This window comes from Oncorhynchus keta, chromosome 10, assembly GCF_023373465.1.
Source record: "Oncorhynchus keta strain PuntledgeMale-10-30-2019 chromosome 10, Oket_V2, whole genome shotgun sequence".
NCBI classification, from domain to species: domain Eukaryota; kingdom Metazoa; phylum Chordata; class Actinopteri; order Salmoniformes; family Salmonidae; genus Oncorhynchus; species Oncorhynchus keta.
The window spans coordinates 83,455,161-83,481,721 of NC_068430.1; the positions used below are offsets into that span (position 1 = coordinate 83,455,161).

The following is a 26,561-nucleotide window of genomic DNA, read 5'->3' on the forward strand; positions in this document are numbered from 1 at the left end:
TTTCGTTCTAGGAGCGTTCAGACTGTTTCTCTCTAGGAGCATTCAGAGTGTTCTCTAGGAGCATTCAGAGCGTTTCTCTCTAGGAGAGTTCAGAGTGTTTCGCTCTAGGAGAGTTCAGAGTGTTCTCTAGGAGCGTTCAGAGTGTTTCGCTCTAGGAGAGTTCAGAGTGTTTCGCTCTAGGAGAGTTCAGAGTGTTTCGCTCTAGGAGAGTTCAGAGTGTTTCGCTCTAGGAGCGTTCAGAGTGTTCTCTAGGAGCGTTCAGAGTGTTCTCTAGGAGCGTTCAGAGTGTTCTCTAGGAGCGTTCAGAGTGTTTCGCTCTAGGAGCGTTCAGAGTGTTCTCTAGGAGCGTTCAGAGTGTTCTCTAGGAGCGTTCAGAGTGTTCTCTAGGAGCGTTCAGAGTGTTTCGCTCTAGGAGAGTTCAGAGTGTTCTCTAGGAGCGTTCAGAGTGTTCTCTAGGAGCGTTCAGAGTGTTCTCTAGGAGCGTTCAGAGTGTTTCGCTCTAGGAGAGTTCAGAGTGTTCTCTAGGAGCGTTCAGAGTGTTCTCTAGGAGCGTTCAGAGTGTTTCGCTCTAGGAGCGTTCAGAGTGTTTCTCTCTAGGAGCATTCAGAGTGTTCTCTAGGAGCGTTCAGAGTGTTCTCTAGGAGCGTTCAGAGTGTTCTCAAGGAGCGTTCAGAGTGTTCTCTAGGAGCGTTCAGAGTGTTCTCTAGGAGCGTTCAGAGTGTTCTCAAGGAGCGTTCAGAGTGTTCTCTGGGAGCGTTCAGAGTGTTCTCTAGGAGCGTTCAGAGTGTTCTCTAGGAGCGTTCAGAGTGTTCTCTAGGAGCGTTGAGAGTGTTTCTCTCTAGGAGAGTTCCGAGTGTTTCGCTCTAGGAGCGTTCAGAGTGTTCTCAAGGAGCGTTCAGAGTGTTTCGCTCTAGGAGCGTTCAGAGTGTTCTCAAGGAGCGTTCAGAGTGTTCTCTAGGAGCGTTCAGAGTGTTCTCTAGGAGCGTTCAGAGTGTTCTCTAGGAGCGTTCAGAGTGTTTCTCTCTAGGAGCGTTCAGAGTGTTTCTCTCTAGGAGCGTTCAGAGTGTTTCGCTCTAGGAGCGTTCAGAGTGTTCTCTAGGAGAGTTCAGAGTGTTCTCTAAGAGCGTTCAGAGTGTGCTCTAGGAGCGTTCAGAGTGTTTCTCTCTAGGAGCGTTCAGAGTGTTCTCTAGGAGCGTTCAGAGTGTTTCGCTCTAGGAGCGTTCAGAGTGTTTCGCTCTAGGAGCGTTCAGAGTGTTCTCTAGGAGCATTCAGAGTGTTCTCAAGGAGCGTTCAGAGTGTTTCGCTCTAGGAGCGTTCAGAGTGTTCTCAAGGAGCGTTCAGAGTGTTCTCTAGGAGCGTTCAGAGTGTTCTCTAGGAGCGTTCAGAGTGTTTCTCTAGGAGCGTTCAGAGTGTTTCTCTCTAGGAGCGTTCAGAGTGTTTCTCTCTAGGAGCGTTCAGAGTGTTTCGCTCTAGGAGCGTTCAGAGTGTTTCGCTCTAGGAGAGTTCAGAGTGTTCTCTAGGAGCGTTCAGATTGTTCTCTAGGAGCGTTCAGAGTGTTTCGCTCTAGGAGCGTTCAGACTGTTCTCTAGGAGCGTTCAGAGTGTTCTCTAGGAGCGTTCAGAGTGTTCTCTAGGAGCGTTCAGAGTGTTCTCTAGGAGCGTTCAGAGTGTTCTCTAGGAGCGTTGAGAGTGTTTCGCTCTAGGAGCGTTCAGAGTGTTCTCTAGGAGCGTTCAGAGTGTTCTCTAGGAGAGTTCAGAGTGTTTCCGTCTAGGAGCGTTCAGAGGATATTGTCAGGTACAGTATATTGTCAGGTACAGTATACAGGATATTGTCAGGTACAGTATATTGTCAGGTACAGTATACAGTAGATTGTCAGGTACAGTATATTGTCAGGTACAGTATACAGTATATTGTCAGGTACAGTATACAGTATATTGTCAGGTACAGTATATTGTCAGGTACAGTATACAGGATATTGTCAGGTACAGTATATTGTCAGGTACAGTATACAGTAGATTGTCAGGTACAGTATATTGTCAGGTACAGTATACAGCATATTGTCAGGTACAGTATACAGTATATTGTCAGGTACAGTATACATTATATTGTCAGGTACAGTATACAGCATATTGTCAGGTACAGTATATTGTCAGGTACAGTATATTGTCAGGTACAGTATACAGTATATTGTCAGGTACAGTATATTGTTAGGTACAGTATACAGTATATTGTCAGGTACAGTATATTGTCAGGTACAGTATACAGTATATTGTCAGGTACAGGATATTGTCAGGTACAGTATACAGTATATTGTCAGGTACAGTATACAGTATATTGTCAGGTACAGTATATTGTCAGGTACAGGATATTGTCAGGTACAGTATACAGTATATTGTCAGGTATAGTATACAGTATATTGTCAGGTACTCAGTGGTGTATCCATGGTAACAGTCTGTATGGTGTACCCATGGTAACGGTCTGTCCTGTTTTCTCTTCCACAGGGTCCCGGGGGGGAAGCAGGCAGTGCAGGACAGAGGGGTCCTAACGTGAGTACTGTCTGTGTGTGTACATGTGTGTGAGTACTGTCTGTGTGTGTACGTGTGTGTGTGTGTGTGTGTGTGTGTGTGTGTGTGTGTGTGTGTGTGTGTGTGTGTGTGTGTGTGTGTGTGTGTGTGTGTGTGTGAGTACTGTCTGTGTGTGTGTCGTGTGTGAGTACTGTCTGTGTGTGCACGTGTGTGAGTACTGTCTGTGTGTGTACGTGTGTGTGTGTGTGTGTGTGTGTGTGTGTGTGTGTGTGTGTGTGTGTGTGTGTGTGTGTGTGTGTGTGTGTGTGTGTGTGTGTGTGTGTGTGTGTGTGTGTGAGTACTGTCTGTGTGTGTACGTGTGTGAGTACTGTCTGTGTGTGTGTCGTGTGTGAGTACTGTCTGTGTGTGCACGTGCGTGAGTACTGTCTGTGTGTGTGTGTGTGTGTGTGTGTGTGTGTGTGTGTGTGTGTGTGTGTGTGTGTGTGTGTGTGTGTGTGTGTGTGTGTGTGTGTGTGTGTGAGTACTGTCTGTGTGTGTACGTGTGTGAGTACTGTCTGTGTGTGCGTGTGTGTGTCTGTGTGTGAGTACTGTCTGTGTGTGTGTGTGTACGTGTGTGAGTACTGTCTGTGTGTGTTTGCATGTGCATGTATGTGTGTGTCTGCTTAGGTTTTTTTCAAATGTGTGTGTTTAATATTTTTATTAAACACACACAAGAATGGTGTATAGGTAGGTATACATGACAGGTATACAATTCTTATCTAAACATAAAACAGCAGACAGGAACAACAAGACCCAGAGTTCTGGGTTTTGTTCAGTTTTGTTCTGGGTGCAGAACAAATAATACAAAACACGACATACAAAACAATGACACGTTTTTTAATTTATTCTGTATCCCGAGAAGGTACCAAACAAATTGATCACATCAAGAATAGCTGGGATACTAGCCTGGGGTTCTGTTACATAGAGGAGGATGTCATCTGCGTATAGGGAGATCTTATTTAGAGTGTCTTTAGTATTATAGCCGTGTATTGCTGCATGAGATCTAATCGTCTGAGCGAGCGGTTCGATAATTAGGGCGAAGAGCATAGGCGACAGCGCACAACCCTGCCTTGTCCCCCTGTTGAGGTTAAATCGGGGCGACAATGATTGGTTAGTGAGTATTCTGGCACAGGGGTTCCTATATAAAAGCTGGATCCAATTTGTGAACCTATCTCCAATGTTACATTTCTGTAGGACCTTGAATAGATAGGGCCACTCAACTTGGTCAAAGGCCTTTTCGGCGTCAAGAGATATGACGGCAAGGTGCTTAGGTTTGTTTATCTGTGTGTGTGTGTGTGTGTGTGTGTGTGTGTGTGTGTGTGTGTGTGTGTGTGTGTGTGTGTGTGTGTGTGTGTGTGTGTGTGTGTGTGTGTGTTGTGTGTGTGTGTGTGTGTGTGTGTATTTGTCTCTGCCTATGCGTGTTTATCTGTGTGTGTAATACTGTTGTGTTTCCGGCAGGGGGTGCGTGGGGGCCGGGGTGCCAAGGGACCAACGGGGAAGACAGGGGGAAAGGTCAGAGTTCAAACCATTTTAATCATTATGAGGTCATCATAATCTCTCTATCCAACAGTAATACAGTATGCGTCCCAAATGGCACCCTAAAAAGTAGTGCACTACATGGAGAATAGGGTGCCTTTTGGAGCATAACCTCAGTATACTATACTATTAACTTATAGAATCCTATACAATATACTATACTATTAACTTATAGACTACTATACAATATACTATACTATTAACTTAGAGACTACTATACAATATACTATACTATTAACTTATAGACTACTATACAATATACTATACTATTAACTTATAGACTACTAGATTTTTAGACATTTTAGCAAATCCAATTTTAAAAATGATATCTCTGTACCTTTGCTCTGTTCATTTTTGCCTCGATCCTGACTAGTCTCAGTCCCTGCCGCTGAAAAACATCCCACAGCATGATGCTGCCACCACCATGCTTCACCATGGGGATGGTGACAGGTTTCCTCCTTGACATTCAGGCCAAAGAGTTCAATCTTGGTTTCATCAGACCAGAGAATCTTGTTTCTCATGGTCTGAGAGTCTTTAGGTGCCTTTTGGCAAACTGCAAGTGGGCTGTCATGTGCCTTTTACTGAGTAGTGGTTTCCGTCTGGCCTCTCTACCATTATAGCCTGATTGGTGGAGTGCTGCAGAGATAGTTGTCCTTCTGGAAGGTTCTCCCATCTCCACAGAGGAACTCTAGAGCTCTGTCAGAGTGACCATCGGGTTCTTGTTCAACTCCCTGACCAATGCTCTTCTACCCCGATTGTTCCGTTTGGGCAGGCGCCCAGCTCTAGGAAGAGTCTTGGTTCCAAACTTCTTCCATTTAAGAATGATGGAGGCCACTGTGTTCTTGGGGACCTTCAATGCTAGTGAAATGTGTTTGTACCCTTCCTCAGATCTGAGCCTGAGCCAGATCTAAACACAATCCTGTCTCCTTCGACCTCACGGCATTGTTTTTGCTCTGACATGCACTGTCAACTGTGGGACCTTATATAGACAGGTGTGTGCATTTCTAAATCATGACCAATCAATTAAATTTACCACAAGTGGACTCCTCCAATCAAGAAACATCTCAAGGATGATCAATGGAAACAGGATGCACCTGAGCTCAATTTCGGGTCTCATAGCAAAGGGTCTGAATACTTATGTAAATATGTTTATTTTTATATTTTACTTTTATACATTTTGCAAACATTTATCATAACCTTTATTATTATGGGGTATTGTGATGTCATTATAGGGTATTATGATGTCATTATAGGGTATTGTGATGTCATTATAAGGGTATTGTGATGTCAATATTGGGTATTATGGGGTATTGTGTGTAGATTACTGAGGATTTTAAAAAATAAATCATTTTTAGGATAAGGCTGTAACGTAACAAAATGTGGACAGAGTCCAGGGGTCTGAATACATTCTGTACATATAGATTTATATTCCGGACTCGGACATTGCTCGTCCTAATATTTCTACATTTCTTGATTCCATTCTTATACTTTTTAGGTTTGCCTGTATTGCTTTGTATTGTTAGATATTACTGTCGGAGCTGGGAACATAAGCATTTCGTTACACACGCAGAAACACTCGCTAAATCAAATCAAATCAAATCAAATCAAATTTATTTATATAGCCCTTCGTACATCAGCTGATATCTCAAAGTGCTGTACAGAAACCCAGCCTAAAACCCCAAACAGCAAACAATGCAGGTGTAAAAGCACGGTGGCTAGGAAAAACTCCCTAGAAAGGCCAAAACCTAGGAAGAAACCTAGAGAGGAACCGGGCTATGTGGGGTGGCCAGTCCTCTTCTGGCTGTGCCGGGTAGAGATTATAACAGAACATGACCAAGATGTTCAAATGTTCATAAATGACCAGCATGGTCGAATAATAATAAGGCAGAACAGTTGAAACTGGAGCAGCAGCAGTCAGGTGGAATGGGGACAGCAAGGAGCCATCATGTCAGGTAGTCCTGGGGCACTGTCCTAGGGCTCAGGTCCTCCGAGAGAGAGAGAAAGAAAGAGAGAATTAGAGAGAGCATATGTGGGGTGGCCAGTCCTCTTTTGGCTGTGCCGGTGGAGATTATAACAGAACGTGGCCAAGATGTTCAAATGTTCATAAATGACCCAGCATGGTTGAATAATAGTAAGGCAGAACAGTTGAAACTGGAGCAGGAGCATGGCCAGGTGGACTGGGGACAGCAAGGAGTCCTCATGTCAGGTAGTCCTGGGACATGGTCCTAGGGCCCAGGCCAGTTGAAACTGGAGCAGCAGCATGGCCAGGTGGACTGGGGACAGCAAGGAGTCATCATGTCAGGTAGTCCTGGGGCATGGTCCTAGGGCTCAGGTCCTCCGAGAGAGAGAAAGAAAGAGAGAAGGAGAGAATTAGAGAACGCACACTTAGATTCACACAGGACACCGAATAGGACAGGAGAAGTACTCCAGATATAACAAACTGACCCTAGCCCCCGACACATAAACTACTGCAGCATAAATACTGGAGGCTGAGACAGGAGGGGTCAGGAGACACTGTGGCCCCATCCGAGGACACCCCGGACAGGGCCAAACAGGAAGGATATAACCCCACCCACTTTGCCAAAGCACAGCCCCCACACCACTAGAGGGATATCTTCAACCACCAACTCACCATCCTAAATATGTCTTCCGTGCTGTCTGTCACAGGGCTCCTCTGGACATGATGGACCCAATGGACCAACTGGAGACAGGGTAAGGACAGGAACGTCATGTCTCATTGATCGGTTTATTGATTGATTGGTCAATTATTTGATTGGCTGATTTGTTAATTAGTATATTTGTTGACTGGTTGATTGGTTGATTTGTTAATTGGCTAACTTGCTAATTGCTTAATTAATTGAATTACGTGTTCGATTGGTTGGATAAGTGTTTGATTAATTAACGGATTGAGTGTTTGATTGATTCATTTATGTGTTGTCTAGGGGCCTCAAGGGCCACAAGGACGGAACGGGGAATCAGGACCCAAGGGACCGAACGTGAGTGTCTCACACACACACACACACACACACACACACACACACACACACACACACACACACACACACACACACACACACACACACACACACACACACACACACACACTGTCATTGTAGTGTAACAGGATGTTGAATTGTGTGACTGTGATGTCCCTTCCTGTGTGTGTGTGTGTGTAGGGTCCAGCGGGGAAAGATGGACTTCCGGGTCATCCAGGTCAGAGAGGAGAGCCGGTGAGTAGAGGTTAGAGGTCACAAGAAGTTACCTAAATACACCTATCCATCCACTGATGTCTCTCTCTTCTCTCTCTCTCTCTCTCTCTCTCTCTCTCCCCTCTCCCTCTCTCTCTCCCTCTCCCTCTCCCTCTCCCTCTCCCTCTCTCTCTCACTCTCTCTTTCTCTCTCTCTCCAGGGTTTCCAAGGAAAGACGGGACCCCCAGGTCCAGGAGGTGTTGTGGGGCCACAGGTGAGTCTGATTGGTTGCTATGTGTGTTCTCTCGAACCTGATTGGTCTGTTTGTGTTCTCGCTAACCTGATTGGTTGCTGCAGGGTAAATCAGGTGAGACCGGGTCGTTGGGAGACAGAGGTCACCCCGGGTCACCTGGCGTACCGGGAGAGCAGGGCTTACCTGGCGCCGCCGGGAAGGAGGGAGCTAAGGTGATTCTTCGTCATCATCATCATCATTATGAATCATCATTGTTTTCACCTGATAATCACCATTACCAATCATTACAAGAATCATCTTCATTAGTAAGTTCAATTGACCTCATGAGCGTTCCACCAATCAGAGCTGTTGTTGTTGTTGTTTCCAGGGCGACCCGGCACAGGAGGGACTTCTGGGAAAGCTGGTCCTCCAGGACTTAGGGGCTTCAGAGGCAGCAGAGGGGCTGCCGGGGGCATGGTAACACACATACACACAGACACAGACACACACAGAGACACAGAGATACACACAGAGACAGACACAGACACAGACACAGAGACAGACACAGAGACAGACACAGACACATACACAGACACAGACACATACACAGACACAGACACAGAGACAGAGACAGACACAGACACAGACACAGACACAGACACAGACACAGACACAGACACAGACACAGGCACAGACACAGACACAGACACAGAAGACACAGACACAGACACATACACAGACACACAGAGACACAGAGATACACACAGTGACAGACACAGAGACTGACACAGAGACAGACACAGACACAGACACAGACACAGAGACAGACACAGGCACAGACACAGACACAGACACAGACACAGAAGACACAGACACAGACACAGACACATACACAGACACATACACAGACACACACAGAGACACAGAGATACACACAGAGACAGACACAGAGACAGACACAGAGACAGACACAGACACAGACACAGACACAGACACAGACACAGACACAGACACAGACACACACAGAGACACAGAGATACACACAGTGACAGACACAGAGACTGACACAGAGACAGACACAGAGACAGAGACAGACACAGACACAGACACAGACACAGAGACAGACACAGACACAGACACAGAGACAGACACAGAGACAGAGACTGACACAGAGACAGACACAGATCTTGTGATGGTATGATAGCAGTGTGTTCTCCCCAGGGTCCTGCTGGTCTGAAAGGAGGTGAAGGACCAGTCGGAGCAGCAGGAGCTATAGTGAGTCCTCTCTCCTCTCCTTCTACATCTGTCCTCTCTCTCCATCTGCCAACACAGACCCCAGACAGACACTTCCTCTCTCTCCATCTGCCAACACAGACCCCAGACAGACACTTCCTCTCTCTCCATCTGCCAACACAGACCCCAGACAGACACTTCCTCTCTCTCCATCTGCCAACACAGACCCCAGACAGACACTTCCTCTCTCTCAATCTGCCAACACAGACCCCAGACAGACACTTCCTCTCTCTCCATCTGCCAACACAGACCCCAGACAGACACTTCCTCTCTCTCCATCTGCCAACACAGACCCCAGACAGACACTTCCTCTCTCTCCATCTGCCAACATAGACCCCAGACAGACATTTCCTCTCGCTCCATCTGCCAACACAGACCTCAGACAGACACTTCCTCTCTCTCCATCTGCCAACACAGACCCCAGACAGACAGACACTTCCTCTCTCTCAACCTGCCAACACAGACCTCAGACAGTCACTTCCTCTCTCTCCATCTGCCAACACAGACCCCAGACAGACAGACACTTCCTCTCTCTCCATCTGCCAACACAGACCCCAGACAGACACTTCCTCTCTCTCCATCTGCCAACACAGACCTCAGACAGACACTTCCTCTCTCTCCATCTGCCAACACAGACCCCAGACAGACAGACACTTCCTCTCTCTCAACCTGCCAACACAGACCTCAGACAGTCACTTCCTCTCTCTCCATCTGCCAACACAGACCCCAGACAGACACTTCCTCTCTCTCCATCTGCCAACACAGACCCTAGACAGACACTTCCTCTCTCTCCATCTGCCAACACAGACCCTAGACAGACACTTCTTCTCTCCATCTGCCAACACAGACCCCAGACAGACACGTCCTCAATCCATCTGCCAAGACAGACCCCAGACAGACAGTGTGAAGATGTATAATGTACATATGTAAATCCCCTCCCCCTCCCCTCTCTCTCTCTCTCTGCAGGGGGCCGGTGGTGAGAGGGGTCCCCCAGGGTCAGCCGGTGCCATTGGTCAGCCTGGGAGGGCAGGGGCTGTGGGTGGACCTGGACCAATGGGAGAGAAGGGGGAACCGGTAAGTACTGTAAAGGTGTTCCATATTCTGGGTTCTACATTCCATATTGTGAGTTCTGAGTTCCGTATTCTGAGTTCTACATTCCATATTGTGAGTTCTGAGTTCCATATTCTGAGTTCTACATTCCATATTGTGAGTTCTGAGTTCCATATTCTGGGTTCTACATTCCATATTGTGAGTTCTGAGTTCCATATTCTGGGTTCTACATTCCATATTGTGAGTTCTGAGTTCCGTATTCTGAGTTCTACATTCCATATTGTGAGTTCTGAGTTCCGTATTCTGAGTTCTACATTCCATATTGTGAGTTCTGAGTTCCGTATTCTGAGTTCTACATTCCATATTGTGAGTTCTGAGTTCCATATTCTGAGTTCTACATTCCATATTGTGAGTTCTGAGTCCCTATAGTTCCAGAGTTGTGTGTAGGTGATGTAACTGTCTGTCTGTGTGTTGTGTTGTCCCAGGGAGGGGCGGGTCCTATTGGACCATCAGGACAGGATGGAGACCAGGGACCTCTAGGACTACCTGGAGCTGCAGGCCCTGCAGGACCCCCAGGAGAGGATGGGGATAAGGTAACATGGCCTGTCCCTGTGTGTGTTGTTGTTGTTGTTGTTGTTGTTGTTGTTGTGTGTATCTGAAGGCGTTTATTGTGTGTGTGTGTAGGGAGAGACTGGAGGACCAGGGCAGAAGGGCAGCAAAGGAGACAAAGGAGAATCAGTGAGTCTACTGAGATAATTACTACACCAAATCTACACCAAAATTACACGAATACAGTACTACACCAATACTACCCTAATACTACACGAATACTAAACCAATACTACCCTAATACTACCCTGTTATTATACTAATACAGTACTACCCTAATACTACCCTGTTATTATACTAATGCCAAACCAATACTACACTAATACTGCCACAAGACGACACTAATACTGCACCAATACTAAACTAATACTACACTAATACTGCCACAAGACGACACTAATACTGCACCAATACTAAGCTAATACTACACTAATACTGCCACAAGACGACACTAATACTGCACCAATACTAAGCTAATACTACACTAATACTGCCACAATACTACACTAATACTGCCATAAGACTACCCGGAGACTACACTAGTACTGCACCAATACTAAGCTAATACTACACTAATACTGCCACAATACTACACTAATACTGCCATAAGACTACCCGGAGACTACACTAATACTGCACCAATACTAAGCTAATACTACACTAATACTGCCACAATACTACACTAATACTGCCATAAGACTACCCGGAGACTACACTAATACTGCGCCAATACTACACTAATACTGCCACAATACTACACTAATACTGCCATAAGACTACCCGGAGACTACACTAATACTGCACCAATACTAAGCTAATACTACACTAATACTGCCACAATACTACACTAATACTGCCATAAGACTACCCGGAGACTACACTAATACTGCACCAATACTAAGCTAATACGACACTAATACCAAATATTGAACCATTTAGTCTCGTGAACCTTGTTATTGCCTGTCATCTCCCCAGTAACTAAGTAACATTGTCTGTGTCTCTATAGGGCCCCTCAGGACCAACCGGTGGCCAGGGGCCGATGGGGCAGTCAGGAGTTCCTGTGAGTCTGTTCTACATCCACATACCTGTAATGTTTCTCTCGTCTAAAGGATTCATTTTTAAGATTGAAAGTAACCCTCTCCTCTCCTCCTTTCCATCTCCTTCTCCCCCTCTGCCCCTCCTCCCCCCTCTGCCCCTCCTACCCCCTCCTCTCTCCCAGGGTGTGGATGGGGAGTCAGGTCCCAGGGGCCAGCAGGGAATGTACGGGGCCAAGGGAGACGAGGGTCTCCGGGGTTTCAAGGGCTCCAAAGGACCCATCGGACTACAGGTGAGACACACACACACACACACACACACACACACACACACACACACACACACACACACACACACACACACACACACACACACACACACACACACACACACACACACACAAACACACACACACAAACACACACACACACGCACACACACACACACACACACACATACAGGTGAGTGGCCTCAAGTGTCAGGCTTCCAATATTCTCAATATTCTCAGGTGATATTGTCTTGGGTGGTATTGCTGTCGTCATGGTAATTGCCTGCAGTAATTGCCATCCTTACAGCTTTCGTGTGTCAATCAACTGTTTATATACAATTCTAAACGTGAGGTTGTGTGTTCCCTAGGGGATGCCTGGTCTACCAGGAGAGAAGGGGGAGAGCGGACACATCGGCTTGATGGTGAGGTCACATCCTGTCTTTATGACACTGTTTCCTGTCAGCCTACTGATTCAGATACAGAAACTATATAGAGTGGTTTGGAACTAGATAGGTGGATGGAGACTGATTGGTGATTGTGACATCATTAATTCACATAATGAAACTAGATCTATTAATGATCTGTTGATTGATTACTATACTGACTGGATGGTCTGTTGATTGATTACTATACTGACTTGATGGTCTGTTGATTGATTACTATACTGACTGGATGGTCTGTTGATTGATTACTATACTGACTGGATGGTCTGTTGATTGATTACTATACTGACTTGATGGTCTGTTGATTGATTACTATACTGACTGGATGGTCTGTTGATTGATTACTATACTGACTTGGTCTGTTGATTGATTACTATACTGACTGGATGGTCTGTTGATTGATTACTATACTGACTGGATGGTCTGTTGATTGATTACTATACTGACTGATGGTCTGTTGATTGATTACTATACTGACTGGATGGTCTGTTGATTGATTACTATACTGACTGGATGGTCTGTTGATTGATTACTATACTGACCTGATGGTCTGTTGATTGATTACTATACTGACTGGATGGTCTGTTGATTGATTACTATACTGACTGGATGGTCTGTTGATTGATTACTATACTGACTGGATGGTCTGTTGATTGATTACTATACTGACTGGATGGTCTGTTGATTGATTACTATACTGACTGGATGGTCTGTTGATTGATTACTATACTGACTGGATGGTCTGTTGATTGATTACTATACTGACTGGATGGTCTGTTGATTGATTACTATACTGACTTGATGGTCTGTTGATTGATTACTATACTGACTGGATGGTCTGTTGATTGATTACTATACTGACTTGATGGTCTGTTGATTGATTACTATACTGACTTGATGGTCTGTTGATTGATTACTATACTGACTGGATGGTCTGTTGATTGATTACTATACTGACCTGATGGTCTGTTGATTGATTACTATACTGACTTGATGGTCTGTTGATTGATTACTATACTGACTTGGTCTGTTGATTGATTACTATACTGACTGATGGTCTGTTGATTGATTACTATACTGACTGATGGTCTGTTGATTGATTACTATACTGACTGGATGGTCTGTTGATTGATTACTATACTGACTGGATGGTCTGTTGATTGATTACTATACTGACTGATGGTCTGTTGATTGATTACTATACTGACTGGATGGTCTGTTGATTGATTACTATACTGACTGGATGGTCTGTTGATTGATTACTATACTGACTTGATGGTCTGTTGATTGATTACTATACTGACTGGATGGTCTGTTGATTGATTACTATACTGACTGGATGGTCTGTTGATTGATTACTATACTGACTTGATGGTCTGTTGATTGATTACTATACTGACTGGATGGTCTGTTGATTGATTACTATACTGACTTGATGGTCTGTTGATTGATTACTATACTGACTTGGTCTGTTGATTGATTACTATACTGACTTGATGGTCTGTTGATTGATTACTATACTGACTGATGGTCTGTTGATTGATTACTATACTGACTTGGTCTGTTGATTGATTACTATACTGACTGGATGGTCTGTTGATTGATTACTATACTGACTGGATGGTCTGTTGATTGATTACTATACTGACTTGGTCTGTTGATTGATTACTATACTGACTGGATGGTCTGTTGATTGATTACTATACTGACTTGATGGTCTGTTGATTGATTACTATACTGACTGATGGTCTGTTGATTGATTACTATACTGACTGGATGGTCTGTTGATGGTGGTCTGTTGATTGATTACTATACTGACCTGATGGTCTGTTGATTGATTACTATACTGACTGGATGGTCTGTTGATTGATTACTATACTGACTGGATGGTCTGTTGATTGATTACTATACTGACTGATGGTCTGTTGATTGATTACTATACTGACTGGATGGTCTGTTGATTGATTACTATACTGACTGGATGGTCTGTTGATTGATTACTATACTGACTGGATGGTCTGTTGATTGATTACTATACTGACTGGATGGTCTGTTGATTCTGTTGATTGATTACTATACTGACTGTGGTCTTTGATTGATTACTCAGGGTGACCAGGTCTGTTGATTGTCCCACTATACTGACAAGGGTCTGTGATTGATTACTATACTGACAGGTCTGTTGATTGATTACTATACTGACATGGTCTGTTGACACACTATACTGACTGGCACTGTTGACACACACACACATGGTCTGTTGATTGATTACTATACTGACTGGATGGTCTGTTGATTGCACACACACACTGGATGGTCTGTTGATCACACACACACACACACACACAGACACACACACACACTGTTGATTGACACACACTGACATGGTCTGTTGATTGACACTATACTGACTGGATGGTCTGTTGATTGATTACACATACTGACTGGATGGTCTGTTGACCTGTCTCTGAGACCAGGTGGGGCTGGACATACTGACTTGGGTCCAGGATTGTAAATGGACATTCTCAAGGTGAGCAGAGAGACATACTGACTTGATGGTCTGTTGATTGATTACTATACTGACTGGATGGTCTGTTGATTGTGTCTGTGGAATACAGATGGTCTGTTGATTGATTACTATACTGACTGGATGGTCTGTTGATGATTACATACTGACTTGGTCTGATTGATTACTATACTGACTGGATGGTCTGTTGATTGATTACTATACTGACCTGATGGTCTGTTGATTGATTACTATACTGACTTGGTCTGTTGATTGATTACTATACTGACTGGATGGTCTGTTGATTGATTACTATACTGACTGATGGTCTGTTGATTGATTACTACTATGGTCTGTTGATTGATTACCTATGATGGTCTGTTGATTGATTACTATACTGACTGGATGGTCTGTTGATTGATTACTATGGACTGATCCAACTGATGGTGGAGATGGATTACTATACTGACTGTGTTTTCCTATGTCTGGTATTTGGTCCCAGGGCCACAAGGGCCCTATGGGGGACAGGTGACAGGTCTGTTGATTGAACATACTATACTGACTGGATGGTCTGTTGGACCTCCTGAAATGTCTCTTGATTGATTACTATACATGGTCTGTTGGGGCTGGACACCCCTGTTTTCTGGATATCTGACATGGATGTTTATTATTGTCTGTTGATTGATTATGTTTCTATGATGGTCTTTCTTGTCCCCCACCCTGTTGATCTCTGTCCACCTTGAGAGGTGTTGATTGATTACTATACTGACTGGATGGTCTGTCCTTGATCTACTAATATGTCCCCATATTACTATACTGTTGGGTCTGTTGATTGATTACTATACTGACTGTCTGGGATTGATTAGCTATAACTCCCCAACCTTGATTACTCTTCTCTGTCCTGTCTGATTGATTACTATACTGACTGTCCCCCACCCTTGATCTCTTACCATACTACTGGATGGTCTCTGATTGATTACTTACTCTCCCAGCTGTGAGCACACCTTTCTATCCCTCTCTCTCTTTCCCCTGTCTCTCTTATCTTTCTGTCTCTCTCTCTCTCTTTCTCTCTGTACTCTCTTTCTGTCTGTCTCTCTTTTCCCCCAACACTATCACTGACTCTCAGGTCCCCACATCAGACTCACTATCTGTCTGCACTGTCTGTCTATCACACTTTCTCTTTCTGTCTACTCCCTCTCAGGTCTTGGAGCAGCAGGGTCCCCTCTCCCTCTGCCTTGATTTCCCCCATCTCTCTCTCTGTCTGAGGTGTCCCTCTCTGTCCTCCACCCCTCTCTGTACATCCTCACATCTCTCTCCCCATCCCTCTCTCTCAGGGGGAACAAGGTTTAAATGTCCACTAGGACCCGTTGGTGTATCTAATAATCAGTCTTTCATTCTTTATCATTCTCTCCATCCTTCCATCCCTCTCTCTGTCCCCACTGACCTATCTCTGTCAGATTGGTTTACTCTTCTCTGTATCAGTTTCCAGCTCTCTGTCTTACTCTTTCTGACCCTCTCTCTGTCCCCCACCCCCTATTCTGTCCCATACTCTCTGTCCCCCATCCCTCTCTCTGTTCCCCACACCCCTATCTCTGTCCCCCACCCTACTATAGTCCCCTCCCATACAGGGGTATCCCTCTCTCTGTCCCCCACTCTCTGTCCCCCTCTTCTATCTCTGTCCCATCTCTCTGTCCCCCCTTTCCTCTCCTCTGTATGCCCCAGGTGTCCCCCACCCCTCTCTCTGTCCCCCACCCTCTCTCTCTTTCCCCATAAGATCTCTGTACAGTCTGTCACATAATCTCTCACCCCCCACTCTCTCTGTCCCATACCATCTCTCTGTCCCCCACCCCTCTCTCTGTCACCCCGTCTCCCTCTCTCTATGTCCCTTTCTCCACCCTCAGGGGAGGATGGAGACCAGGGAGACCCAGGACCTGTATCAGGAGGGCAGCAGTCCAGGAAGGACTCCAGACACATACACTGTTCTGGTCACATAATACATCACTTTATAATAATCCTTTCAGGGGCTAAAGGTCAGTCAGCGGGGAACTAATCTCTCCCAGCTTTCCATGTTGTCCGATGTTTCAGTCTGCAGGGTGGCATCTGTTCCCCACCCCTCTCTGTCCCCCACCCCCTACTGTCCCCCATCCATCTCTGTCCCCCTCCACCCCTATCTCTGTCTCTCTCTCTCTCTCCCATCTCTCTCTCTGTCTCTCTCCACTCCCTCTCCCCCCATCTCTCTGTCCCCCCTCTCTCTGTCCCCCCACTATCTCTCCCCCATCTCTCTCCTGTCCCCCTCCCTCTCTCTGTCCCCCCCCTCCTGATCTCTGTCCCCCACTTCTCTCTCCCTTTCTTCTCCTCTCTCTCCTGGTATCTCTCTCACTCTCTCCCCCCCCCCCTCTCTGGTCCAGACTCTCGTTCCAACTCTCTCTGTCTCCCATTAAATCCTGTCCCCTCTCCAGAGAGATGGACTTGTATCCCCCTCTTCTCCTGTCTGATCCTGTCTCGTCTTCAGGGGGGACTCAGGTCTCTCTCTCTCTGTCTACTCTATAGGAGAGGATGGGTCCAGGGAAACTCATGAGTGTATCATAAGTCTGTACATCTCACATAATACACAGTCACGTTTCAGACTTCTGATCCTGTATCAGTTCCATCTCTCTCCCTCTCCAGAGATGGACTCAGGTCTCTCTCGCATCTGGGGTCTCGATTGTTCAGACGTTTCAGGTGTTTTCTATAACTTCATTGTTGTTTTCTGTAGGGTCACCAGGAGCATCAGGGGAACCAACGTGGGCCCTCAGGACCACCCCGGGACTGAACAGACCATCTCTATTACAGGGAGTGTCACTGTGTGTTAGTTAGTTCATATGTAATTGTCAATATCTTAAATATTCCTCTATTTCCCTGTTAGGGTCACCTGGGTAAAGAAGGAAGCAGGGGAAAGGATGAAAGGAGGGAAGGGATCTCCAGGGTTGAGGGTCTCCTGGGGAAGAGGACCGGGGGAGCCCAGGGACATTCTGGTAACCAGGTCCTAGTGGAGAGGATCTCCTGGCGGTGAGCACACACACACACACTCTGACCCCCTGACCTGTCAACTCATGACCACAAACCTCAGTGTATATCTGAGAATGTAAACTGATCAACTTCATCAATGACTCAGTTCAAATAAAACTCTAATGTCTCTCTGTCTGGCTGTCTGTCTATCCCAAACCTGGATCCTGTCTGTCATGACCACACAAACTGCCCTATCTCTCTCTATACTCTCACTCATTTCTCCTCTTATCAATTAATGTCTTAAATCTTTCTGTCTATCTGTCTGTCTGTCTCTCTGACTGTCTGTCTGAAGTCTCCTCCTGCCTCTCTCTCTGTCCTCAGCTCTCTGTCTCTCCTCTCTTTCTTCTCTCTCTCTCCCTCCACTCTCTCTCTTTCTCAGGGGGAACTTTCTCTCCTTTCAATGGACCACCAGGCGCTTCTTCTCCACAGGACCCTGTAAAACAGTCTACACCTTTATCTCTCCATCTCTCCATCCTTCCATCCCACTCCATCCGTCCCTCTTCTCTCTCTCAGTCTCTCAGCCAGGGGAACTACTATCCCATCTCTGGTATATCAGCTCCTATCTCATCGTCACTACTATAGACCCATACATCCTGGCCTGTATCAGTCTACAGGACCCTATCTCAGTCACTACCTATCAGACCCAAACATCCTGTATTGTCAGTCTGCCCTATCTCAGTCACTACTATAGACCCATACATCCTGTATCAGTCTACAGCCCTATCTCAGTCACTAATAGACCCATACATCCTGTATCAGTCTACAGCCCTATCTCAGTCAGGGTCTCCTATAGACCCATAACATCCTGTATCAGTCTACAGCCCTATCTCAGTCACTACTATAGACCCATACATCCTGTATCAGTCTCAGCCCTATCTCAGTCACTACTATCCCCAGACCCAAACATCCTGTATCAGTCTACAGCCTCTCTGTCACTACTATAGACCCATACATCCTGTATCAGTCTACAGCCCCTATCTCAGTCCCACTACTATAGACCCAAACATCCTGTCTCAGTCTTCAGCCCTATCTCAGTCACTACTATAGACCCATCATCCTGTATCAGTCTACAGCCCTATCTCAGTCACTACTATAGACCCATACATCCTGTATCAGTCTACAGCCCTATCTCAGTCACTACTATAGACCCATACATCCTGTATCAGTCTACAGCCCTATCTCAGTCACTACTATAGACCCATACATCCTGTATCAGTCTACAGCCCTATCTCAGTCACTACTATAGACCCATACATCCTGTATCAGTCTACAGCCCTATCTCAGTCACTACTATAGACCCATACATCCTGTATCAGTCTACAGCCCTATCTCAGTCACTACTATAGACCCATACATCCTGTATCAGTCTACAGCCCTATCTCAGTCACTACTATAGACCCATACATCCTGTATCAGTCTACAGCCCTATCTCAGTCACTACTATAGACCCATACATCCTGTATCAGTCTACAGCCCTATCTCAGTCACTACTATAGACCCATACATCCTGTATCAGTCTACAGCCCTATCTCAGTCACTACTATAGACCCATACATCCTGTATCAGTCTACAGCCCTATCTCAGTCACTACTATAGACCCAAACATCCTGTATCAGTCTTCAGCCCTATCTCAGTCACTACTATAGACCCAAACATCCTGTATCAGTCTACAGCCCTATCTCAGTCACTACTATAGACCCATACATCCTGTATCAGTCTACAGCCCTATCTCAGCCACTACTATAGACCCATACATCCTGTATCAGTCTCTGCCCTATCTCAGTCACTACTATAGACCCAAACATCCTGTATCAGTCTACAGCCCTATCTCAGTCACTACTATAGACCCATACATCCTGTATCAGTCTACAGCCCTATCTCAGTCACTACTATAGACCCATACATCCTGTATCAGTCTACAGCCCTATCTCAGTCACTACTATAGACCCATACATCCTGTATCAGTCTACAGCCCTATCTCAGTCACTACTATAGACCCAAGCATCCTGTATCAGTCTACAGCCCTATCTCAGTCACTACTATAGACCCAAACATCCTGTATCAGTCTACAGCCCTATCTCAGTCACTACTATAGACCCATACATCCTGTATCAGTCTACAGCCCTATCTCAGTCACTACTATAGACCCAAACATCCTGTATCAGTCTACAGCCCTATCTCAGTCACTACTATAGACCCATACATCCTGTATCAGTCTACAGCCCTATCTCAGTCACTACTATAGACCCATACATCCTGTATCAGTCTGTCAGCCCCCTATCTCAGTCACTACTATAGACCCAAACATCCTGTATCAGTCTTCAGCCCTATCTCAGTCACTACTATAGACCCATACATCCTGTATCAGTCTACAGCCCTATCTCAGTCACTACTATGACCCATACATCTGTATCAGTCTGCCCTATCTCAGTCACTACTATAGACCCATACATCCTGTATCAGTCTACAGCCCTATCTCAGTCACTACTATAGACCCAAACATCCTGTATCAGTCTTTCTGCCCTATCTCAGTCACTACTATAGACCCATACATCCTGTATCAGTCTACAGCCCTATCTCAGTCACTACTATAGACCCAAACATCCTGTATCAGTCTACAGCCCTATCTCAGTCACTACTATAGACCCATACATCCTGTATCAGTCTACAGCCCTATCTCAGTCACTACTATAGACCCATACATCCTGTATCAGTCTACAGCCCCTATCTCAGTCACTACTATAGACCCATACATCCTGTATCAGTCTACAGCCCTATCTCAGTCACTACTATAGACCCAAACATCCTGTATCAGTCTACAGCCCTATCTCAGTCACTACTATAGACCCATACATCCTGTATCAGTCTACAGCCCTATCTCAGTCACTACTATAGACCCATACATCCTGTATCAGTCTACAGCCCTATCTCAGTCACTACTATAGACCCAAACATCCTGTATCAGTCTACAGCCCTATCTCAGTCACTACTATAGACCCATACATCCTGTATCAGTCTACAGCCCTATCTCAGTCACTACTATAGACCCATACATCCTGTATCAGTCTTTGGCCCTATCTCAGTCACTACTATAGACCCATACATCCTGTATCAGTCTACAGCCCTATCTCAGTCACTACTATAGACCCATACATCCTGTATCAGTCTACAGCCCTATCTCAGTCACTACTATAGACCCAACATCCTGTATCAGTCTACAGCCCTATCTCAGTCACTACTATAGACCCATACATCCTGTATCAGTCTACAGCCCTATCTCAGTCACTACTATAGACCCATACATCTGTATCAGTCTACAGCCCTATCTCAGTCACTACTATAGACCCATACATCCTGTATCAGTCTACAGCCCTATCTCAGTCACTACTATAGACCCAAACATCCTGTATCCCAGTCTACAGCCCTATCTCAGTCACTACTATAGACCCATACATCCTGTATCAGTCTACAGCCCTATCTCAGTCACTACTATAGACCCATACATCCTGTATCAGTCTACAGCCCTATCTCAGTCACTACTATAGACCAGTCATGCTACATCCTGTATCAGTCTACAGCCCTATCTCAGTCACTACTATAGACCCACATACATCCTGTATCAGTCTACAGCCCTATCTCAGTCACTACTAGACCCATACATCCTGTATCGGTCTACAGCCCTATCTCAGTCACTACTATAGACCCATACATCCTGTATCAGTCTACAGCCCTATCTCAGTCACTACTATAGACCTAAACATCCTGTATCAGTCTACAGCCCTATCTCAGTCACTACTATAGACCCATACATCCTGTATCAGTCTACAGCCCTATCTCAGTCACTACTATAGACCCATACATCCTGTATCAGTCTACAGCCCTATCTCAGTCACAGCCCTACTATAGACCCAAACATCCTGTATCAGTCTACAGCCCTATCTCAGTCACTACTATAGACCCATACATCCTGTATCAGTCTACAGCCCTATCTCAGTCACTACTATAGACCCATACATCCTGTATCAGTCTACAGCCCTCATCTCAGTATCAGTCTACTATCTCAGACCCCCATACATCCTGTATCAGTCTACAGCCCTATCTCAGTCACTACTATAGACCCAAACATCCTGTATCAGTCTACAGCCTATCTCAGTCACTACTATAGACCCATACATCCTGTATCAGTCTACAGCCCTATCTCAGTCACTCTATAGACCCAAACATCCTGTATCAGTCTACAGCCCTATCTCAGTCACTACTAGACCCATACATCCTGTGTCAGTCTACAGCCCTATCTCAGTCACTACTATAGACCCAAACATCCTGTATCAGTCACAGCCCTATCTCAGTCACTACTATAGACCCATACATCCTGTATCAGTCTACAGCCCTATCTCAGTCACTACTATAGACCCATACATCCTGTATCAGTCTACAGCCCTATCTCAGTCACTACTATAGACCCATACATCCTGTATCAGTCTACAGCCCTATCTCAGTCACTACTATAGACCCATACATCCTGTATCAGTCTACAGCCCTATCTCAGTCACTACTATAGACCCATACATCCTGTATCAGTCTACAGCCCTATCTCAGTCACTACTATAGACCCATACATCCTGTATCAGTCTACAGCCCTATCTCAGTCACTACTATAGACCCATACATCCTGTATCAGTCTACAGCCCTATCTCAGTCACTACTATAGACCCATACATCCTGTATCAGTCTACAGCCCTATCTCAGTCACTACTATAGACCCATACATCCTGTATCAGTCTACAGCCCTATCTCAGTCACTACTATAGACCCATACATCCTGTATCAGTCTACAGCCCTATCTCAGTCACTACTATAGACCCATACATCCTGTATCAGTCTACAGCCCTATCTCAGTCACTACTATAGACCCATACATCCTGTATCAGTCTACAGCCCTATCTCAGTCACTACTATAGACCCATACATCCTGTATCAGTCTACAGCCCTATCTCAGTCACTACTATAGACCCATACATCCTGTATCAGTCTACAGCCCTATCTCAGTCACTACTATAGACCCATACATCCTGTATCAGTCTACAGCCCTATCTCAGTCACTACTATAGACCCATACATCCTGTATCAGTCTACAGCCCTATCTCAGTCACTACTATAGACCCAAACATCCTGTATCAGTCTACAGCCCTATCTCAGTCACTACTATAGACCCATACATCCTGTATCAGTCTACAGCCCTATCTCAGTCACTACTATAGACCCAAACATCCTGTATCAGTCTACAGCCCTATCTCAGTCACTACTATAGACCCATACATCCTGTATCGGTCTTCAGCCCTATCTCAGTCACTACTATAGACCCAAACATCCTGTATCAGTCTACAGCCCTATCTCAGTCACTACTATAGACCCAAACATCCTCTATCAGTCTACAGCCCTATCTCAGTCACTACTATAGACCCATACATCCTGTATCAGTCTACAGCCCTATCTCAGTCACTACTATAGACCCATACATCCTGTATCAGTCTACAGCCCTATCTCAGTCACTACTATAGACCCATACATCCTGTATCAGTCTACAGCCCTATCTCAGTCACTACTATAGACCCATACATCCTGTATCAGTCTACAGCCCTATCTCAGTCACTACTATAGACCCATACATCCTGTATCAGTCTACAGCCCTATCTCAGTCACTACTATAGACCCAAACATCCTGTATCAGTCTACAGCCCTATCTCAGTCACTACTATAGACCCATACATCCTGTATCAGTCTACAGCCCTATCTCAGTCACTACTATAGACCCATACATCCTGTATCAGTCTACAGCCCTATCTCAGTCACTACTATAGACCCAAACATCCTGTATCAGTCTACAGCCCTATCTCAGTCACTACTATAGACCCATACATCCTGTATCAGTCTACAGCCCTATCTCAGTCACTACTATAGACCCATACATCCTGTATCAGTCTACAGCCCTATCTCAGTCACTACTATAGACCCAAACATCCTGTATCAGTCTACAGCCCTATCTCAGTCACTACTATAGACCCATACATCCTGTATCAGTCTACAGCCCTATCTCAGTCACTACTATAGACCCATACATCCTGTATCAGTCTACAGCCCTATCTCAGTCACTACTATAGACCCATACATCCTGTATCAGTCTACAGCCCTATCTCAGTCACTACTATAGACCCATACATCCTGTATCAGTCTACAGCCCTATCTCAGTCACTACTATAGACCCAAACATCCTGTATCAGTCTACAGCCCTATCTCAGTCACTACTATAGACCCATACATCCTGTATCAGTCTACAGCCCTATCTCAGTCACTACTATAGACCCATACATCCTGTATCAGTCTACAGCCCTATCTCAGTCACTACTATAGACCCAAACATCCTGTATCAGTCTACAGCCCTATCTCAGTCACTACTATAGACCCATACATCCTGTATCAGTCTACAGCCCTATCTCAGTCACTACTATAGACCCATACATCCTGTATCAGTCTACAGCCCTATCTCAGTCACTACTATAGACCCAAACATCCTGTATCAGTCTACAGCCCTATCTCAGTCACTACTATAGACCCATACATCCTGTATCAGTCTACAGCCCTATCTCAGTCACTACTATAGACCCATACATCCTGTATCAGTCTACAGCCCTATCTCAGTCACTACTATAGACCCATACATCCTGTATCAGTCTACAGCCCTATCTCAGTCACTACTATAGACCCAAACATCCTGTATCAGTCTACAGCCCTATCTCAGTCACTACTATAGACCCAAACATCCTGTATCAGTCTACAGCCCTATCTCAGTCACTACTATAGACCCAAACATCCTGTATCAGTCTACAGCCCTATCTCAGTCACTACTATAGACCCATACATCCTGTATCAGTCTACAGCCCTATCTCAGTCACTACTATAGACCCAAACATCCTGTATCAGTCTACAGCCCTATCTCAGTCACTACTATAGACCCATACATCCTGTATCAGTCTACAGCCCTATCTCAGTCACTACTATAGACCCATACATCCTGTATCAGTCTACAGCCCTATCTCAGTCACTACTATAGACCCAAACATCCTGTATCAGTCTACAGCCCTATCTCAGTCACTACTATAGACCCATACATCCTGTATCAGTCTACAGCCCTATCTCAGTCACTACTATAGACCCAAACATCCTGTATCAGTCTACAGCCCTATCTCAGTCACTACTATAGACCCATACATCCTGTATCAGTCTACAGCCCTATCTCAGTCACTACTATAGACCCAAACATCCTGTATCAGTCTACAGCCCTATCTCAGTCACTACTATAGACCCATACATCCTGTATCAGTCTACAGCCCTATCTCAGTCACTACTATAGACCCATACATCCTGTATCAGTCTTCAGCCCTATCTCAGTCACTACTATAGACCCAAACATCCTGTATCAGTCTTCAGCCCCTATCTCAGTCCTACTATAGCCGTACATCCTGTATCAGTCTACAGCCCTATCTCAGTCACTACTATAGACCCATACATCCTGTAGCCGGTCTTCCAGCCTATCTCCAGTCACTACTATAGACCCAAACATCACTGTATCAGTCTGGCCCTATCTCAGTCACTACTATAGACCCAAACATCCTCTATCAGTCTACAGCCCTATCTCGGTCACTACTATAGACCCAAACATCATCTATCAGTCTACAGCCCTATCTCAGTCACTACTATGAACCCACATACATCCTGTATCAGTCTACAGCCCTATCTCAGTCACTACTATAGACCCATACATCCTGTATCAGTCTACAGCCCTATCTCAGTCACTACTATAGACCCAAACATCCTCTATCAGTCTACAGCCCTATCTCAGTCACTACTATAGACCCAAACATCCTGTATCAGTCTACAGCCCTATCTCAGTCACTACTATAGACCCATACATCCTGTATCAGTCTACAGCCCTATCTCAGTCACTACTATAGACCCATACATCCTGTATCAGTCTACAGCCCTATCTCAGTCACTACTATAGACCCATACATCCTGTATCAGTCTACAGCCCTATCTCAGTCACTACTATAGACCCAAACATCCTGTATCAGTCTACAGCCCTATCTCAGTCACTACTATAGACCCATACATCCTGTATCAGTCTACAGCCCTATCTCAGTCACTACTATAGACCCATACATCCTGTATCAGTCTACAGCCCTATCTCAGTCACTACTATAGACCCATACATCCTGTATCGGTCTACAGCCCTATCTCAGTCACTACTATAGACCCAAACATCCTGTATCAGTCTACAGCCCTATCTCAGTCACTACTATAGACCCAAACATCCTGTATCAGTCTACAGCCCTATCTCAGTCACTACTATAGACCCATACATCCTGTATCAGTCTACAGCCCTATCTCAGTCACTACTATAGACCCAAACATCCTGTATCAGTCTACAGCCCTATCTCAGTCACTACTATAGACCCAAACATCCTCTATCAGTCTACAGCCCTATCTCAGTCACTACTATAGACCCAAACATCCTGTATCAGTCTTCAGCCCTATCTCAGTCACTACTATAGACCCAAACATCCTGTATCAGTCTACAGCCCTATCTCAGTCACTACTATAGACCCATACATCACTGCATCCAGTCTACAGCCCTATCTCAGTCACTACTATGAGACCCAAACATCCTGTATCAGTCTACAGCCCTATCTCAGTCACTACCATAGACCCAAACATCCTGTATCAGTCTACAG

General features: G+C 45.3%; 1 protein-coding gene across 1 annotated transcript in view; it reads left to right on the forward strand.

Annotated features, from left to right (window-relative positions):
• LOC118383952 (collagen alpha-1(XI) chain-like) overlaps positions 1-26,561 on the forward strand; it is a 164,846-nt gene that overhangs the window by 81,776 nt on the left and 56,509 nt on the right. Inside the window, 7 exon segments of the mRNA XM_052526138.1 lie at positions 2,502-2,546; positions 4,023-4,076; positions 6,768-6,812; positions 7,043-7,096; positions 7,277-7,330; positions 7,509-7,562; positions 7,646-7,753. Of these exon segments, the coding sequence (XP_052382098.1) occupies positions 2,502-2,546; positions 4,023-4,076; positions 6,768-6,812; positions 7,043-7,096; positions 7,277-7,330; positions 7,509-7,562; positions 7,646-7,753 (414 nt within the window).